Consider the following 19,619-nt stretch of genomic DNA (forward strand, 5'->3'; position numbering starts at 1 on the left):
ATAACCGATTCTAGCACAGAGGAGTAGGTAAGTGACGAAACGTGTAACTGTTAAATGGTTACTATTAAACGGTTGCTGTTACTGGTCACATGATGTTATTGGCTCTTGACGATGTCAGTGAGTGTAAGCATTAATACGTATATTGGTTGTATTTATACTACAAAGAATGCGGTTTTAAATAGAAGTTATTTGGTTGTGAGAGGGAAAGAAGTAGGAATACGTTAGGAGGAGGGAGAAGGTGGTTGAGTTGGACAGTTAAATGTTATGTCGATAATTAAATGAAATGTTGTTAAGGTTAACGATTCTTTATTTTGATATAAATAAAGTATATATGTGCTACAATCAAAATATTGAATAATAAAATTACATTAATAGTGCTTACAATTTGTAGAAGTAGGAAAGAGTTGGTGATATAATCCTTTGCCACAGAGCCCTCTATGTTTTCAGCCTCATGAAGATGAATCCATCGGCTTTTAATGTATTTTCGAGACTGTCCATGTTTTTCAACGAATGCAAGTTTTACAGTGTGCAGGTTTTCCACGTTTTCAATACTACTGTCGGTTATGGCGGTATCCCGCCTTTCGTTTCTTTTGGTTATTACCAGTTCGAATCAAATGCACTATTTTTTCCTTAATTAATGTTTTTTATTTACACTATTACACTTTATTTAATATTAAACTATCGATAAACACTTGCATTAATAAATTGTATAATCAATTTGGTTGTTGTACATATATTGGGTTTTATTGGTATAGAATTGTTTGAATTGTTGAGTTGATGAATATGAATCGAATTGATTTTGGATATGAATTGATATGAATCGAATTGATTGTTGGATATGAATTGATATGAATCGAATGCTTTTCATGCTTTCAAATTTCAGTATTTATAAAAGGTACTGAAGAAAGCGACACGTCCTAAACAGGCATCTTTTGGGGTAGGTAACTGACCTTACTGGTCTTGTCTTCTGTGAAATACCGAACTCCAATAAATTCGGTATTTCCGCCAATATCATAAAGTTAGTGCTGGTCGCACATGTTTACTTAACAACTACTTTGAATTTATCCTAAACTATGGACCTAATAAAATAAAATATTCAGAAAAACTGCTTAAGAAATATGTACAGTAATATACAAATAACACAACACCAAACATTCCGCCCGCCTTGAAAGGATTCCCTTTCAAAATGTTATCAGTCTATTGGTAGCGGACATATGTTTATTGCGGCACGTTTCATAACACCCTTGGTTGTTTTAACTGACACTGTACGCACTGTACCGTCACTTCAAGGATATGTGTTGGTTATTCGCCCTAAGCACCATTGAAAAGGAGGGAGATTGTCTTCCTTTATTAAAACCAACAAACCGGGTTGCAGGTTGATTCCAGGGATTTTCCATTTGGTGCGTTGCTGCAATGACGACAAATACTCCTTCTTCCATCTTCTCCAGAAGTGTTGTCTAATCTGTTGCAGTCGTTGCCATCTGGACGATCTGTTTTCCTGTATGTTTGATAGGTCTGGTTCCACCGGAGCAGTAAGTGGATTGCCAATCAAAAAATTGCCAGGAGTTGAGGCATCTAATTGGTTGGATGAATTTGGTAAAGCGGTTAAGGGTCGGGAATTAAGGATGGCTTTTATTTGAGTTAATACAGTGTACATCTCTTCATAGGTCAACATAGCATTTCCAATAACGCGTTTTAGGTGATATTTTATTGATTTGACACCAGCCTCCCAGATACCGCCAAAATGCGGTGACTTGGGAGGTATAAAATGTCAATTGATAGAATCATTTGTCAGTACATCTATTACGTTTTCTTTGAATTCACTTGTTTTTAACAATTTATGTAAATTTTTTAATTCGCGGTTAGCTCCAACGAAATTAGTAGCATTGTCTGAATATATGTGCTCGATTTTACCTCGTCTAGCGATAAACTATTTCAAAGCAGCTAAGAATGCTTCCGAAGTCAAATCGGTTACCAGTTCGATGTGTGTTGCTTTCGTTGTTAAACAAATAAAGAGTGATATGTATGATTTATATGATTTTTTGCCTCTGCCACGACCTTCCTTTATTAAAATTGGGCCAGCGTAGTCAAAACCAGTGTGTACGAATGGTTTGGCTGATACTACTCTGACCTGAGGTAGGTCAGCCATTAATTGTTGAGAATTGATGGGTTTCGACCGGAAACTGGCCAATATCTTTCTCTAATATTTGATAAGGTCAGTTGAGGCCCTGCATGAAAATGCTTTTCGTGATAATGCTTGATTATTAATTTAGTGACGTAATGGTTAGGTAATATAAACGGGTGTTTTTTGTTATAAGATACGTGTGCATTATTAAGTCTACCTCCTACTCTTAAAAGTCCATTATCGTCCTTAAACGGATTGAGTGATAACAGACTGTTTGATTTTGGCAATCGATTTTTATTCATATTTTGTATTTCATTGGAGAATGACTCCAATTGAACTGATTTGATTATAAATCGATCTGCATGGTCAAGTTCCCTTGTGGTGAGATGGCCTAATAACTTATTTTTTGGAAATTTGCAATTATTTACATATCTTAAAATAAATGCTGTAACACGTAATAACTTAATATATGTTGAATACCTTGATAATAAGTTTTTTACAACATCGGTGTTGACTATAATAGCATGATATTGCCTTTTCTCCAAAGTAATTTCATCATTTGAAATCTTAAACTGATGAATTGGCCAATGCCTTGATTCGTAAGCTAACCAAGAAGGACCGCACCACCAAAGTTTATTGTTTAACAGAAAATTGGAAGTTGTACCGCGTGAAATATAGTCCGCGGGGTTGTCTGTGGAACTTACGTGAACCCAGTCGCCTTGATTAGAATTAGATTGTATATGTTCGACGCGATTGGCTACGTTTTCTAATTTCTAGCAGGAGATGCTAACCATGATAATATGATAGTCGAATCGGTTCAGTTGTATTCACGATTAATTTTAATATAAAGGGTTTTTAATAATTTGTCCTTAAGATCTACTAACAGTACATCTCCGCATAGTTGCAGTCTCGGTAACGAAAGATTTTTTAACGGTGCTACTCTTGATTTTGAGCACAATAAATTACATGAATATCGTCCGTTTCTATGTGGAGTTCTTAAATATATGCATGCCCCGTAGGCCTTTTCTGACGCATCGCAGAATGAGTGTAATTCGGTTGTTACGATGTCATCAGTGCTAACTACTGCTTGTCTAGGTATTAAAATTTCCTTCAATTTGTTTATGTTGTCGACAAAACACAACCACTCGGTATAAATGTGACTAGGCAGGGGCTGATTCCAATCTATTTTTAGGCACCATAGTTTTTGCATTATAATTTTTGCTGACGTAATCATTGGTGAAATCAAACCTAAAGGGTCAAACAGTTGACATATTGCTGACAACATATTACGTTTTGTTTTTGGATTAATGTGATAATTGCTAAGATCTATTTTAAATGAATCGGATTTTGGATTCCACCAAAGACCTAAAGTTTTAATGTCTTCATTATCGTTAATTAATACCAAATTTTGTTGACTGTTCAAGTCGGATAAAATTTCTGACGCGTTTGAGGCCCATTTGTTTAATTCAAATCGTGCGCCTAGGAGAACGTTTGTTACTTCATTTTTAATTTTCGTAATTTCTTTAATGGAGTTGGCACCGGTAAGGAGGTCGTCAACGTAAAAATCTCTTAACACAATTTCGCTTGCTGGTGGATATGTGTTTTTTGCTTCTATCGCGGCTTGTTGCAAACTTCGTATGGCAAGAAATGGCGCACTCCTTGTACCGTAAGTTACCGTATTTAGACAATAAGTTTGTAATTCCTCGTCTGGACTTGTTCGCCAAAATATGCGTTGCCAACTTTGATCATTTACATCAACCTTAACTTGCCGATACATTTTGGTGATATCGGCTGATAATGCGAATGAATATTTTCTAAATCTAGCTAAGATTGAAAACAAGTCTTCTTGTATTGTTGGACCTAACATTAATTTATCATTAAGACTTAAATTATTCGTGGTTTTAGCGGATCCATCAAAAACTATACGAATCTTTGTCGTTAAACTACTCTCTTTAAAAATCGCATGATGTGGTAAATAATATTCGTTGTGATTGTTTGTTTCGATTTTTAATAATTCCATGTGCCCTAATGTTTTGTATTCTTCCATAAAGTCGGTATATCTTTGTTTTAATAAGGGATTCCTTTGAAATTTCTTTTCCAAACTATAAAAACGTTTAAGAGCTATTTCTCGTGAATTGCCTAAAGTGACATCGTCTTTGAGAGGTAAACGAACAACGAAACGTCCCGAATTATCGCGCTTAAAATTGTTTTTAAAATGGTTTTCGCATTCGTTTTCGGTCATAGTATTATTATTTTGGTTATTATTATGAACAGACTCTACTTCCCAGAATTTAGCTATTTGATTTTCTAACTGTATTAAATTACATGATATATAATTTTTCGGTTTCAACTGCCGGGGAAATAAAATTGTACCACCTAATATCCAACCTAAATGTGTACATTGTAGACTAAGATTTGGTGTTAATTTGATATTCCCTACACATAATAAGTCCCAGAACAGTTCAGCACCAATAAGTAAATCAATGTCTCTTGAAGTATTAAATGTGGGATCTGCTAATTGAATGTTTTCTGGAATTGTAAGATGGTCCTTAGGAAAAGAGGTCGCAGGTAATCTGCCCGTTAATTTTTGCATGACTATACAAGTTATATTCTTCGTGTAAGAATTTAACCGTGATTTGATTTTCAAAGTTGTTTGATTATGAACCTTGACAACATTTTCGTTAATGCCACCTATTGTGAAGTTTGTTTTAGAGACCGATAAACCTAGTTTTTTACAAAAACCTTCACTTAATATATTAAGTTGCGATCCCGGATCTAATAATGCTCTACACGCTTCTGGTTCACCTTTATTGTTGTAAGCGAATACTACTACTGTTGATAATAAAACTTGCATGTTTGTTGATTGAGGAAAATAAGAATGATTAACTAAAGAAGAAGTTGATGGCTTTGGTTCTAACATTGGATCTGTACTGAATTCTTGATTTCTTGATTGATTTTCAATGTGTAACATAGTATTGTGTAACTTACTACATTCGTATAACATTCTCGTGTTTATGGTTTCCTCGAAAACAATTTAAACAGAGATTGGTTTTTTGTATACAATTTATACGTTCTAATATCGACATATTAATAAACTTATCACACTGATTAATATAATGATGCGACTTACATAAAGGACAAGTTATCTTGGTTTTAACAACAAAAGTGTTTAATGAATTTTGTTTTGGTTTTGCATAGGAAAGTTTGTTGGCATTTTTATTTAGTTGACTAATTGGTTTGTCAAGTTATATTTCTTAGTTTGTTCTAATGTTTCTAAAAGTTGGCAACGTTTTGTAAGAAAGTCTATCATATTCTCTAATGAAGGTAAATCTGATGTCATAGATGATTCCCATTCCTTTTTGCTTAAGAAATCTAGTTTGCTATTGATAAGATAAATTAATAATATATCCCAATAATTAACTGGCAATTGAAGTGTTTTTAAGGATCTAAAATGTGTATTAAATGAATCTAATAATTTTCTTAAAGAAACGGATGATTCCTTTTGAGTAGGAGGTAAATTAAATAATGCGTTCACGTGACTCTGAATGATTAGGCGTTGATTTTGATATCTATTTTTTAGGAGTTGCCATGCAGATTTATAATTTTCGGCCGATGCTGTTAACGAACTGATAACCTGAGCGGCTTCGGATTTTAGGCACATTTTTAGATAATGAAATTTTTCAATATCAGTCAAACTTTGGTTTTCGTTGATTACGGAATTGAATAAGTCATAAAAAGATAGCCATTCTTCATAATTACCACTAAATTGAGGTAAATCGATTCTTGGTAATTGAATGTGATTATTTGGATCATTAGAGTGATTTTGATGACTGTTTGTATTATTGTTAGGTTGTCCATTAGACATTGCATGATTATTTAAAGAATCGATTTTATCACCATAATCTGCTATTAAATTATAATAATTAGTTTCAAATACTTCACGCTCATTTTTAGTTAATTCAGACTCATCAAGTAATTCAATTTGTAATTGCACATCATCAAACTCTTCTATCAATTTATTTGCACCTTCAAACCTAGCAATTAATTGTTTTTTCGATTGAACTTGTTCATTAAATGTTGTAAGAAAAGTGCTTAGTCTAGTTATTTTTGATTTAATCGCTCCTCGTTTAGCATGAAGAGATTTGATGTCTGCCATTTTTTTAATTTATAATTGACGCAAGTAAGATTTAAAATAACACTCGAAAAGATTGTACACTGAATTAAAACAAGGAAAATAGGATATATGGGAAGCAAATTTATCCACTTACTGTTTTTGGTGAGGTGATTGATTGGACTCTGTAGGACTTGTCAATCTTCTGGAATTGGTAGCTGAAGTCCTCAGATTGAAATCGATGTAGTTTGAAGCACCTTGATAAAGATGCTTTGTTGAACTTGTTGTTGATAAAGTAGCACTAGTTTTTTAGGAATCCGGCTCGAAGGACCAATAAACTGTCGGATGTGGCGGTATCCCGCCTTTCGTTTCTTTTGGTTATTACCACTTTGAATAAAATGGACTGTATTCTCCTTACTAATTGTTTTTTATTTACACTATAATACACNCTGAATTAAAACAAGGAAAATAGGATATAAGGGAAGCAAATTTATCCACTTACTGTTTTTGGTGAGGTGATTGATTGGAGTCTGTAGGACTTGTCGTTCTTCTGGAATTGGTAGGTGAAGTCCTCAGAATGGTATCGATGTAGCGGAAGTTTGAAGCAGCTTGATAAAGATGCGTTGTTGAACTTGTTGTTGATAAAGTAGCACTAGTTTTTTAGGAATCCGGCTCGAAGGACCAAAAACTGTCGGTTATGGCGGTATCCCGCCTTTCGTTTCTTTTGGTTATTACCACTTCGAATGAAATGCACTATATTTTCCTTAATTAATGCTTTTTATTTACACTATATTACACATAATTTTAAACACTTGCATTAATAAATTGTATAATCAATTTGGTTGTTGTACATATATTGGGTTTTATTGGTTTAGAATTGTTTGAATTGTTGAGTTGATGAATATGAATCGAATTGATTTTGGATATGAATTGATATGAATCGAATTGATTGTTGGATATGAATTGATATGAATCGAATGCCTTTCATGCTTTCAAATTTCAGTATTTATAAAAGGTACTGAAGAAAGCGACACGTCCTAAACAGGCAACTTTTGGGGTAGGTAACTGACCTTACTGGTCTTGTCTTCTGTGAAATACCGAACCCCAATAAATTCGGTATTTCCGCCAATATCATAAATTTATGGTTGGTCGCAGATGTTTACTTAACAACTACTTTGAATTTATCCTACACTATAGACCTAATAAAATAAAATATTCAGAAAAACTACTTAAGATATATGTACAGTAATGTAAAAATAACACAACACCAAACAACTACAATTCACATTTTTTATAATATACATTAATCATGATTGGTTTTTCCATTACAACTGAGATCATGAATACGAAGAACGTGTTCTTATTGCATAGCCCCTCCAGAGGCGGGATTCGTTTCAGCAAGTAGATATCCATATATTTCAATGGACCTTGTTGGAGCATACGTAATCCTAAAATGTAGCATCGTACTACAGATGGCGTTTACCGCGCCATTTGTGGTATTTTCTAAGATGCTACTAAAATTTAAATGTATAATGAAGTTATGATAGTGTGTTATTAATTTATATATCTCCTCTTTGTACAGGTAACATAGGAGAACGAATGTTAGTTAAATTACTTTTGAAAACTTCTGTTATTTGGATCTTCTCGTTTTGCAAACTGCATTCCGATGGTGATTGAGAGGAGGAGAACTTCTTCTGTAGGAGGATGCGGGGCAAGAGGGGAGAAGTTGGTAAGCGGAGAGCGCTGACTCATTCTGTTGTTGAACTTTGAGTGGTGTAAATAGAAAAAATTGGGAAGGATGTTTGCCAAAAATGTACGGAAGTGCCGTTTTGGGAAATGTAGGACGGGTGTTGCAGGTAGTGCTGTATTAACTGAATGTATTTACTGAAATTTTTTGTATTAGTTGTGTAATGTTTGATACAATTACGTTTTTGTTTGCAGTATGATATTGTTGGAGTCGTTACGACGGTGGTGGCGTTATCCGTTGTCACAACCACCACGACTGTGGCACCGGGTAGGAACAAACTGGGATCTGGCGAAAAAGTGTGGCTTCGACATCCCGACGTGGAGCGGTTTGGTTGTTTCTCGTGTATTCATTGTCTTTTCGCCATTCAGACAAACAACCAACACAATGGTATCCATCACCCCGTTGCGATGCAACATTTGTCGACGTCTTCGTGAAAGCTGTGACGTTGCAACAGGACTATGTTAAGAATGTCTTGATTACACACCTCTACTTTTCTGTCACATCTGCAGAATGTATCACGTCGATGTTGTTAACTGCTTCTGTCGACCTTGTCAGGGGATTCACTCATACTTCTGCGTCTACTTTATGAGATCGACGATACACACACACTTTCCTGTCTATTCTGTACAACAGGAGATCAAAGGCGTCAGCTCTTTCGATCTATTATGCTGACTCTAACTTTCCACTAAGTTTTTATTTCATTACATAAAAGTTGGTTAGTTCTTCTGAGTTCACCTAGTTCTTTTCTTCAAGATATTTAGTAAGTTATTGTTATTTTTTGTGGTTGTTTTGTTCCTGTTATTGTAAATAGTTTCTCCATCATATGTTGTGATTATTAAAAGTCATAAAACAAATTCTGTGTTACTGTTTTCTTTTTTATTTCAACGCGCCATATTAGTTCAGTACAATACAAAAGCTAACCGAAAACACTACAGTGACGTTACGTATACACTCCGCTTGAGACCCGACCTGAAGAATCTATCCTGATGAAATTGTAATTAACTATTTCTACTTCATGATCTTCGTTTTGTTCCGTTAAGTGTGTTTCCGTTAGGCATGAGGTAAAAGCCGGATAGTTGCCCCATTTTTCAAAAAATATGTACTTACGAAAAATAATGCAAGTTGTATATCAAAAAATTTAGGTCTTTCATCTTTTGTAAGAGCGTATTTGTGTAAACATAAAAAATATTTTGAGTAAATCCTGTTTTCTTTGACCTTAAAAAAGGGATAGCTGCCTACTGTAGCGGATAGTAGCATAACGCAAAAATGTTACAGGGGATACTTACCTCGTGCGGGTATAGACGCCTCACTATGTTTTTTTTTAAGAGAAACGTATTGGTTTATATAATTAGCCTTTATTATTTACTGGGATCCTTTATTAAGCACTAGTCAAAATATTAATCAACATTATAAAAACATTATAAAATAGTATTCGAAAAAGATTGTTAACGGTCATGGTACAATAAAGCAAGGTATGATATCTAGCCGTTTCAAAATCGTCCGGTTCGCGCAGTGACGTCACCGCGTGAGTATATTTTAAGTTACTGATGAAAATGCACGTAAATATTCCTAACATTGCATTATATTACACCTGCTTTTCTTTCTCTTGAACGAAAAATTGATTTTCACGACTCGGCAAAATTAAAAATTTTTACCAAAGTGACATCCACCCGTGGTAGTGGATAACTGTCTTTCTTGGTTACGTTGTTGAGCTGTCGGTAATCCACACTAAAACGGGTTGTCCCATCCTTCTTTACCAATACTACCGGTGATATCCATGGACTTGAGGATGGCGCAATTATGCCGGTCTCCTGCATTTGGCGGATTATTCGCTCTGCTTCTTCCTTCTTGGTTAGGGGCAATCGTCTAGGTCTTTGACGAATAGGGTGCGCATTACCGGTATTGATCTTGTGTTTTACGATATTAGTCCTACCTCTATAATTCTTGTCAGTCTCAAAGACGTCGGCATTTTGACAAAGTAGATGTTGCACTTTGCATTTCTTCTCATTGGTTAGATTCGTACAATGACTGTCCATCACTTCACTTATTTCAACAGGTACTGTTTCAGAATTTACCTTTCGGGCTACAGCTTCCTGTCTATCTATCTATAGAATTCTTCGCCATTCAGTCTCAGAACGCGTCTCCTGAAATTCATGTCAAAATCGTATTTTTGTAAAACTTCCAGCCCAAGAATTACGTCATCTTCAATATCTGCCACAAGCACTCGATGGTCAAAGACAGTCTTACCCATTTCAAGTGACACGTTAGCTTCGCTATGAACAACCGCTTTTTCTCCGGTAGCTGTACGCAGAACCCACTTAGTTGATACGACCTGGTTGGAACCCTCGACTACGCTGGGTTTTACTATGCTCCTAGTGGCCCCAGTGTCCAAAAGAAACGCATCTTCGTCCATTTATTTTTCCACCTAGGAGTAGACTGGTGCTTCAAGGTCTTCGTAAATGCGATAAATTCGGGGTCTTTTTGTCCGTGGGTCAACGTTTGCCCCGTTACGTTGACCCTATCTAGTTTTCCTGCTGTTGACGTCGAGTACTTGGGGAAGGAGTACTTTTCTTACATTGCCTCCTCGTATGACCTAGTTCGCCGCAATTCCAACATCTTAGCTTTCGAGTTTCTTTATCGAACTTGGAGATGATTCGGCAGACGGTTTCTTCTAAAGATTCTGACGAATCCGTTTCTCCACACAGTAGCCGAACCCTTCCCCGTTTGCTATAGGCCCGTTTAACAGTTTCGGACTCCAATGCACGAACCAATGCATCAGCCAGCGTCTCAGGTCGGTCAAGGCGTATTCGTTGTTGAGTGTCACTGTCCCGAAGTCCATCAGTAAATGCCTCCACTGCCAACCTTTCCATCAATTCTGGAGTATTAGGATATGCCAGTCGAGACATCTCGCAATATCGGCCTCGAATTCTTGTAGGGATTCCGTTGGTTTTGTGCTGACGGGTTTTCAGTTGGATGTGGTACACCGCTGTTAAATAAGCCTCGCCGTAGGGCAACTCCAACCGTTTTACCAACTGTTCATAATCCGCCAACTCTTCCGGGGAAAGGGTGTTCAAGATGTCACATGCATCTCCACGAAGCGCAACGGTCAACGCAGTGGCTTTTTCTTCAGGCGCCCAGTTATTCGCCTTAGCAGCCGCATCGAATTGCTATGGTATGTGGTCCATGAGGACATTCCGTCAAACGTTGGTGGTTTTACTCGTGTTCTTGACTCTATACTGTTTCCTTGGCTGATTTTGGCTAGCTTCGTCCAGTGTACTAGATGCGCCAATATCCCCTTCGATTGGTTTTATCTTTCCATTAAAAATCAATTGTTCCAGCACTTTTATCTTCTCTTCTGTTTCTTGAATATTCTTATTAAATTTAAACTTGCGCCATGCCACCTTGCCGTACTTTCCCTTAATAAACCAATCTGACTCGATAAAACATAATACAATCCAACCCAAGTCAATCCAGCGCAATCTAAGCTAACCTAACCTAAACTAACGTAATTCTCCAAACTTCTACTGTTTTCTTCCAATTTATTTTCCAAACTTTTACTATTTTCTTCCAATTTATTTTCCATACTTTTACTATTTTCTTCCAATTTATTTTCCAATCTTTTAATATTTTCTTCCAATTCACATTTCGAATTTTTATTATTTTCTTCCAATTTTTCTAAACTTTTCATCATTTGCGACAGTTCGTCTTCAAAAGGGAACGTTTCAGGACCATGGCCATTCTTTTTCGACGTCTCCGCGAGCCGCCACTGAAGTTCTGCTTTGTTACCGCTTGTCGCTTCATCCCGTTCTTCCAATTCTCTTCTTAACTCGGCTACTTTTAATTCGTACAACTTCTTTGCCATTGTAATGTCTTCTACTCAACCCCACACCTGACAGCAGTTGTAATGTTCGTGGGTTTAACAAAATTAACCTTTAAGACTGCTAACGACAAAACTATTTATTTACACTAATTATTAAGGAACTTAAAACTATTAAATTATTACTAAACTTAGGTGATGAATTATTCTGTTTATTTATACGACTGTTGATTTATCACTATTCACTGCGCTATTTATTTCTCGATTCACTTCTGCAACGGTCAATTTATTTCTATTTTCTCGGCGATCGTCTCTTCCTTTAAATACCCTTTTGTTTTCTTTCTGGAACCCTCTAGAAACATCCAGATCGTTTTGTTTTCCTTTGAACTGTTTAATTGCTTTCCCAGAACGCAGGTACAACTCACATATTTACAAATACGGCGCACATGAAGAAAGGCGCCCGCGGCTAGTCGGCGAATCGATAAGCTGTTTACGCACGCGTGTGCCCGATTGCACACAAACACACTCGTGCTCGCTATAATATGTTTAGCGAGCTTTCTAAAATAAAAAGGCTAAATATATGATGTTTTGGTATTTCAATTATCTATATGTTCCATCATATAGCCTAGTCAGGTAACTTCAAATTTTGCACAATGCTTTCTTATACAAAGGTATCATCCATTATAAAATTATTTTTCAAAATAGCACCCCTAAAGAGGTTTAGTATAAAAACATATTTTAATACAATATTAAAATCTAAAATATATTTAGTAATATTCCTTATACAGTAACAGAATTGACACAGAAAGTGCTTTTAAAAATTCAATCTTTAAGAGGTCAAAGCGGGTTTCAAATTTGAAATATTAATGCACAGCCGAAACAATTAGGTATAGAAACAATTATTTTCTCCAAAAGTTCCTTACATCATATCGTTTGCATACACTGTACATTGTAAATGTTATTGGCAAATTTCAATCCCTAAGGTGAGATGTGTTTAAAAATTGAGGCATAGTTACCTCAGACAAATAGTAGATTGACTTTTAAAGTACCTGTTCTTTCTTTACCACATTTTATTACAACGCACTGCAAGAGATCTCTTCGATTTCGAATAGTTAGCATATACTTGCAATAATTTTAATCCGCTCCAGACCACGTCTCTGAGGTACTCATAAGTAATAAATAGTATCCTACAGTCTGTCGTCTATTACCCTTGTTAACATTTGTAATGCTTTTATCTTTAGATATGGTTTTATGATGATGAAAATAAATCTGTTTCTAGGGGTTGTGTTATTTTTCTGTACGAAAATGTTTAATGTATTGTTGGTTAACTTTTCAAATAACTTTGTTGCAAGTCGTATATTGATTTTCAAAGTAAAATTTAATTTATGATTTTTGAAATTTTTCCTTTTTTTGAAGTTGAATTTTGTAAACCTTCATTTAATGCCCTAATTCTAAAATACATCCGTGACCGAAAAAGGAGCCTTTTACAATCCTCAGAATAAGGTACAGCAGCACTGATGTTAAGCAGATTTTGTAAAAAATGTTTTGTAATTAATAAAGTGTCTGAAACTGAAAATATTTTTTCTAATTCTTGCATATGGGCCATGAATTCTTCAGATGGCTTGCATAACCCTCCTTCACTAAGATGAGACGTCCATGTGTAATCTTGAGGGAGCATTCTCGAAGTATCATTTTGGTTAACTTTATGTCAAATATAACCTGCTAGATGTTCTAGGCCATCATACTGAACATCAGTTAATTTTATCGCAAGATTATTTAAAGGTGTTTCACAATCCTCATTTACTCCAACTGAAGAAAAGATAGCCCCACATAGATTAATTTCAGCAATATTCATACCTGCTGTATCGTCATTTGTGACATTCATAAAGTCTGAAAATAATCCTTCATTTCGACCCAGAATGTAAGACATAAGCCTGTATTTAAATTCTAAGGCATCTGGATGGTCACAGAGTCCTCCGTTTGCCCGCATAACGCCGAAGAAGTTTTCCAACACATCTTGATTTAGTCTGTATTTTAGGAGGTACCGCATGCCAAATCTCCTTTGAATATCCTCAAGGAGTAATTTAATACATATTGTAATACTTCTAGTGGATTGGCTTTTTTTAAAAATACTTTATTATCACTAACCTTATATTATATCTATACAATGGAAAAAAGAACAAATTTCTATATATTACCTTAATCTAACAAAATGTTGGTTGACGTCACACAATATTCTTACTAGCACTTCGAGGTAGGGTTCTATACAAAGAAAAGTCCTGAAACCCTGCTCAAGCCTAAGGGCCACTCTAATGTTCTTATTGGGGAAAACTCTTAGAGGGAGATTGAGACTGATGTTGGTCTCCCGTTTGTGTCCTTTTATACCCCTGGTCGAGGTGCATCGAACTGAGTCACCAGGAAAAGGTTTTCGAACAAGGAAAGATGACGTGCGTTTTTAAAGGCTATTAAGCTTGAGTGGCGCCCTCACGAGCGGCGCGTCAGGAAACTGCGCTGGGGTAAACGCGGCAAAATTTCGATTTGAACGAGACGCTTGTTACAGGACCCCCCTCTAGTCCTTGGCGAGCGTCCCGCGGCGAGGGCTAGGCTTTGTGTTTCGTAGGGCGTCCTCTCCTGCGAATGGGGAGTTGAGGGGTGATGGTCTCTTTGGGTCCTGAAAAAAGTGTCGGAGCCGAGGTGTGGTACACTTCTACCACTTTTCCGGGATTGTCTCTAGCGGCGACCTCATAACTAGGGTCCGTCTCTGCGGGGGGTCAAATTGGCGGAGAGATTCGTTTGGGCTGGCTGCGGGCATAGCTGGTGACCACAACAAGGGTTGGTACTGAGGGGATGGGTGTCGGTGACGGTCTGCGTACTCCCTGTGACGGTCTTGTTGTACTTTGTGTTGCTCTTTAGCTTGGCGCAAAACTTTGGTCAGGACTAGAAGACGGGGCGTGATTTTCGCTAGTTGTCGTTTTGGACAACGGCTCGGAAGTCCTGATGCGCTTCCTCTGGGGTTTGTAGCTCTCTTCCAAACGTCAGGTAGGTTGGCGAGAAACCCGTGGAGATGCAAATAGCGGTATTTAAAGCAAAACGGATACTAAGGAAGACCTCATCCCATCGGGTCTGATCCTCTGGAGCTGCCATTGCCAATTGTGTTTTTAAATCGTGACTTCTTCTCTCTACTCTCTCTCTACTGGATTAGCGGGCGAGTGGTACACGGGGGTTAGATCCTGTGTTATTCCCAGGGGGTGGGTCAACTGTTGCATTATCCCGCTCACAAATGGGGTTCCATTGTCGTTTATCATCCTTCGGGGAGTTCCATACCGAAGGACTATCTCGTCTAGTATCGCTACGGCGCAGGCTTCGGCGGTCACGGACGATAGAGGAAAAAGTTCGGTCCATCGACTCGCAACATCTTCGACTATTAGTTTTCATCGGTTACTTAGTGTAGATTTGGGAAAAGGGCCGAAAAGATCCACCATGACGACCTCGAATCTCTGTTTCATTACAGGCATCTCCAGAAGTCCAGCGGGTTTTAGATTTGTTGCCTTAAACCGCTAACACTGAATGCAGTCCTTTAGATTGGCGGCGATGTCCTTGCGCATCCCACTCCAGAAGTAGCGGGAGGCGATCCGCAGCCAGGTGCGGTCTACTCCATAGTATCCGGCGGTGGGGTCGTCATGGTATTTCCGTAATATGTCCTTTACAACCTGTGTTGGCACTACTAACTGCGGTTCTTCAGCGTCCAGCTCGGGTGCGTATCGGTGTAGGACTCCCTACAACACAAGGTAGCCACGGGCGAGATATCGATCTATTTCTGGTTCGTTCGCTTCTGCGAAAGCTTCCAGGATCTTCTTCAGGTTTGAGTCCAGCAGTTGATTTTCTCGTACCATTGCTGGGGTGCGTGTGGAGAAATCGATAGAGACGGTGTGGAGGCGACACACAGGAGTTTCTCCTTCGGGAAGTGGTGGTCGGGACAATCCATCAGCTATGACGTTGGGTTTTCCGGGGGCATTACCCACTTTAAGGTTGAATGGTTGCAGTTGGAGAGCCCATCGAGCCAAACGTTCAGTTTGAGTTTTCAGATTCATCAACCATTTTAGGGGTTGGTGATCAGTTATCACGACCACTGAGGTTTTTTCCAGATATCCACGGAACTTAAAAATGGCCCAGACCATAGCCAGTGCTTCCCGCTCCGTCGTGGAGTAGTTTCTTTCTGGCGGAGTCAAGAGCCGGCTTGCGTATTCGGTCGGCCGCTCTTCCTGTCTCTCCTCCTAGAGTAGAACTGCTCCCAATGCTTAACGGCTGGCATCGGTCCGCAAGGTAAATGACTTTGATAGATCGGCCTGTCGCAGGATTGGGAACGTGGTTAGTTTCCTTTTGAGGGCGTCGAAAGCCTGTTGCTGATCACCGCCCCACTCCCAGGCGGCTTCCTTCTTAGTTAAGCGGCTTAACGGATGGGCAAAGTCCGCAAAGCCCTTGATGAAGAGCCGGTATCATGAGCAGGTCTGGAGGAATCCCTGGAGTTGTCACAGATTTGTAGGAGGTTGGAGATTTTACATGCTAAACCGGGAGTGGTTTTAGAAGTGCTGGTGTCCTGGGTCCCTTGCGCAGCCTTCTTGTTGCGTTCGGATTGACGATGGCCGTAGCGACGGCAAAGACAGCAGTGTATTCGTCCTCCTGTCTTTTCTTCCTCTTTGGGCTGACGGTCCTTCCCCTGGGAATCATTGGACGTTGTCGAATGGTGGTTTCTAACAGCCGGGTGTCTCGGGGATTCCTTTCTCAGACCTGCAAGTGTAATAGGCCGTATAACATGTCCAGCTGGAGGAACTCCGAGTGTTTGGCAGCCAACTCGGCGAACAGAGCTCGCTTTATGCAGATGAATATGTCGGTCGGATCCGTTTTATCCTGTCCTGCCTGGAATATATCTTGATATTGTCACGCAGTGAAGTTTTAAGGAAACTCAAAAAACCATTTTAGACCTTAAAACGTATTTCAAAATTGATTAAATATTTCATAATTATAACGTTGATATTCTTTTCAAATTCATAAAACAGATATCGAGTTCATTTACTTGCAAAATAAGCGTATTTATCATTCCGCAGCAACGAAGCAGTAAGCGAAAAGAATTATTTATCTATGTACAAGCAGAAATTGACGCCAGTTCGATAGTTCTGGTAATGATGAAAATTATTGAACTTCACGAAGTCATTAAAAAGGACTTTTTTCGTCAAATCAGTTAAACTTCTAGAACCAGTGAATGACCCATGTTGAATTATGTATAAATAATCACTAGTTGATCAAAAAAGTTAGCTCGTGAACGGAATCGAAAGTCAGATTGCAATCAGTCGACTCGGGAACGCAAAAGGAAAAAGGTCTACCCTTAAAAGAGTAACAGGTGGCAAACTCGTAAGTGTTGGTGACTACCTCCTGGACAATGATTGTAACGTTCCTATCAATGTAAGTAAACTTTTCAACTTTTTTCGGTGTATTGAGCTGAGAGAAAGATCCTTTTTATCAACGCTTTCTTTCTAATTCTAAGTCTATTTATCTTGTTTTCAATTTCATAGTTGTTTGCTTTACTATGTAATAAAGTTGTTATTGTTTTTCAAACTTGTCTATCTTATCATTTTAATACCTTACCCCCAGTCACGCTAAAATAATTAAATTTCATTAAAATCAGGTAATTAAAATAAATAATTAACAAATCACCGAGGTGACATGTATGGTGGAGGCTCCTTTTCTAATTTGAGCGAGACAGTAAATCTAGTAATCAGGTCGTTTGGGGGCGAAGGCTCCTTGGATAAGCATAGTCATGTCTTCCCATTTGGATGGTTGACGTTTGATCCCTTGCCACCATGTTGTTACACTGCTTAAAGATGGTTGCTACGTTTATAAACTCTCGTCCACAACTTGGGGTTCTCGTTCACCAGAAAAACGCGCGGTGCATTGTTCGGTTATGTTTTTTTTATTATTGTATATGAAACACCCTGTATAGTTGATATGGGTAAAGAAATGAAAAAATTGATTTCTTCGTTGGATAACTGTAAATTACAATTTGACAATAGGTATTCGCAAAGAATGATCACTTCAACGAGGAAGTTTGCTCATTTAGCGGAATAATCATTTCCTGTATTCACTTAGTCAAAAGGAAGACTCGACGTTCTTCACTCAGTATATTAATTAGTGGAACTTCGAAGAAGCAGTAACAAACACTATTCTAATTAATAACTTTATTGTTGAGTAACGAACATATATTAGAAAAAAAAACATTAGGACTGCCCCAAATAAGGGGCTTAAAATAAGCAGTAGAAGATACTATTCTAATTAATAACATTATTTTAGCGCAATGAACTTAAATTTACAAAAGAAACATTAATACCAACTTGTCTTAAGGGAAATACAGTATTTATACCTTAACCTAATCATTAGTGGCCTAGGTAAGGAGGAGAGGTAATTTGATGATACTTAAGATGATATTTACATGTTACCATCATATTTCACTTTTATTTTATTTTAATTGTTTAATTCGACGTCTACTTTAAAAGTAACTTTCAATGATCTTCAGCAAAACGGTTTATGATGTCTTCCGTGAAAGAATTGCCCATTCTGTTTACAAGTTTTTTATGTAAACTCAGCATACAAAGTCCATTTAACCTATCTTCGATCATTGTTGATCTCAGCCCCGTTTTCACTCGTCTGAGTGTACTGAATGACCTTTCAATAGTAGCCGTGGAATAAGGCATTGCCAGTAAAATTTCTAGGGCTACTTTCACTTCCGCATAAAAAGATTCTGCTTGTTATATTGATTCCGCTACCTCCAAATCTCCTGCTTGTTTACCCAAAAAGTGCGCTGTAGTTCAGCATCAGATGTCATCCCTTCTAATTCATAAAATTTGGATACTTCGCCCATACATTTTCTTAATTTTGGGGCTGTAATTTTTATTATTTGAGCAGGGTGTAACAATATATGTTCATACATTTTCTGCGAGATTTCCAGGGGGGGGCAGCTGAGTATAGGACAATTTGAGGTTGTTTCCTATTATACCAGTACAGGGCTGAATCATAGTGATTATGCTTTTGATGCAGTGTTGCAGTTCTAATTTTTTGGTTTGCACATTTGTAAGTGAAGTCCGTTATTTTGTGGACAATTATTGGCCATTGATTTTCGGTTATTATCATCTCGTTAGTTGTTAGTTTAATTAGACTCGTCTTGCAGAGATTTGACCAGTGACCAAGAAAGAGGGTGTCTGATTCGCAGGTGGCATCCTCCCTGCTTCTTATTTTGGAGCCGGATGTCATAGTTAGTCATAGGAAGGGCTATGAGCTTATATAATTTATGTTCATTTTTGCTTATTAATTGAATTGTTATTGTGTTAATGATTATATTATATTTTATTTCAACTGTTAATTTCGTTATGTCCTAAAATTTAGACAATTCGTTGTCGGTATCGAAAGGTAATTCGTACTCGGGTATATTCTTATTCATTTCATTTAAACTGTTTTGTAAGAGATTATTTTGTAAGAACGAATGAGGTATCATGTTTAATTTTGAATATAATAATTGTAGTTTTATATCGCTTATGTTGTTCAGAATGAAGGTTAAAATTTCGTCACTAAAAGTAACCATATTTAGTAATTCAAGGGCAAATTCATTACCATGAATCAATGCAGAACATGTTTATTTTTATCCATAATAGTTAGGATATTTTTGTTCGACAATTCTAGGTTTTGAATGGCTTTTGATATCTCTTAATTTTCATTCGCATCCACTGTTCCAAAAGCATAATGAATAAATGTTCTGATACCGCTGATTAGA

The 19,619-nt window shown here is 37.3% G+C and overlaps 1 protein-coding gene across 3 annotated transcripts in view; it reads left to right on the plus strand.

Annotated features, from left to right (window-relative positions):
* LOC108740171 overlaps positions 1-8,791 on the plus strand; it is a 41,071-nt gene extending 32,280 nt beyond the window's left edge. The window contains exons 2-3 of one of the 3 annotated variants that reach the window (XM_018474377.1): positions 7,819-8,095; positions 8,178-8,791. In XM_018474377.1, the coding sequence (XP_018329879.1) occupies positions 8,048-8,095; positions 8,178-8,417 (288 nt within the window). In that variant the 5' untranslated portion in view covers positions 7,819-8,047 and the 3' untranslated portion in view covers positions 8,418-8,791. The remainder of the gene's footprint in view (positions 1-7,818; positions 8,096-8,177) is intronic. The other 2 variants (XM_018474378.1, XM_018474376.1) reach the window with 2 other exon arrangements.
* The last annotated feature ends 10,828 nt before the right edge of the window (positions 8,792-19,619 follow it).

The sequence above is a fragment of the Agrilus planipennis genome, unplaced genomic scaffold, assembly GCF_000699045.2.
Source record: "Agrilus planipennis isolate EAB-ADULT unplaced genomic scaffold, Apla_2.0 scaffold273, whole genome shotgun sequence".
NCBI lineage: Eukaryota > Metazoa > Arthropoda > Insecta > Coleoptera > Buprestidae > Agrilus > Agrilus planipennis.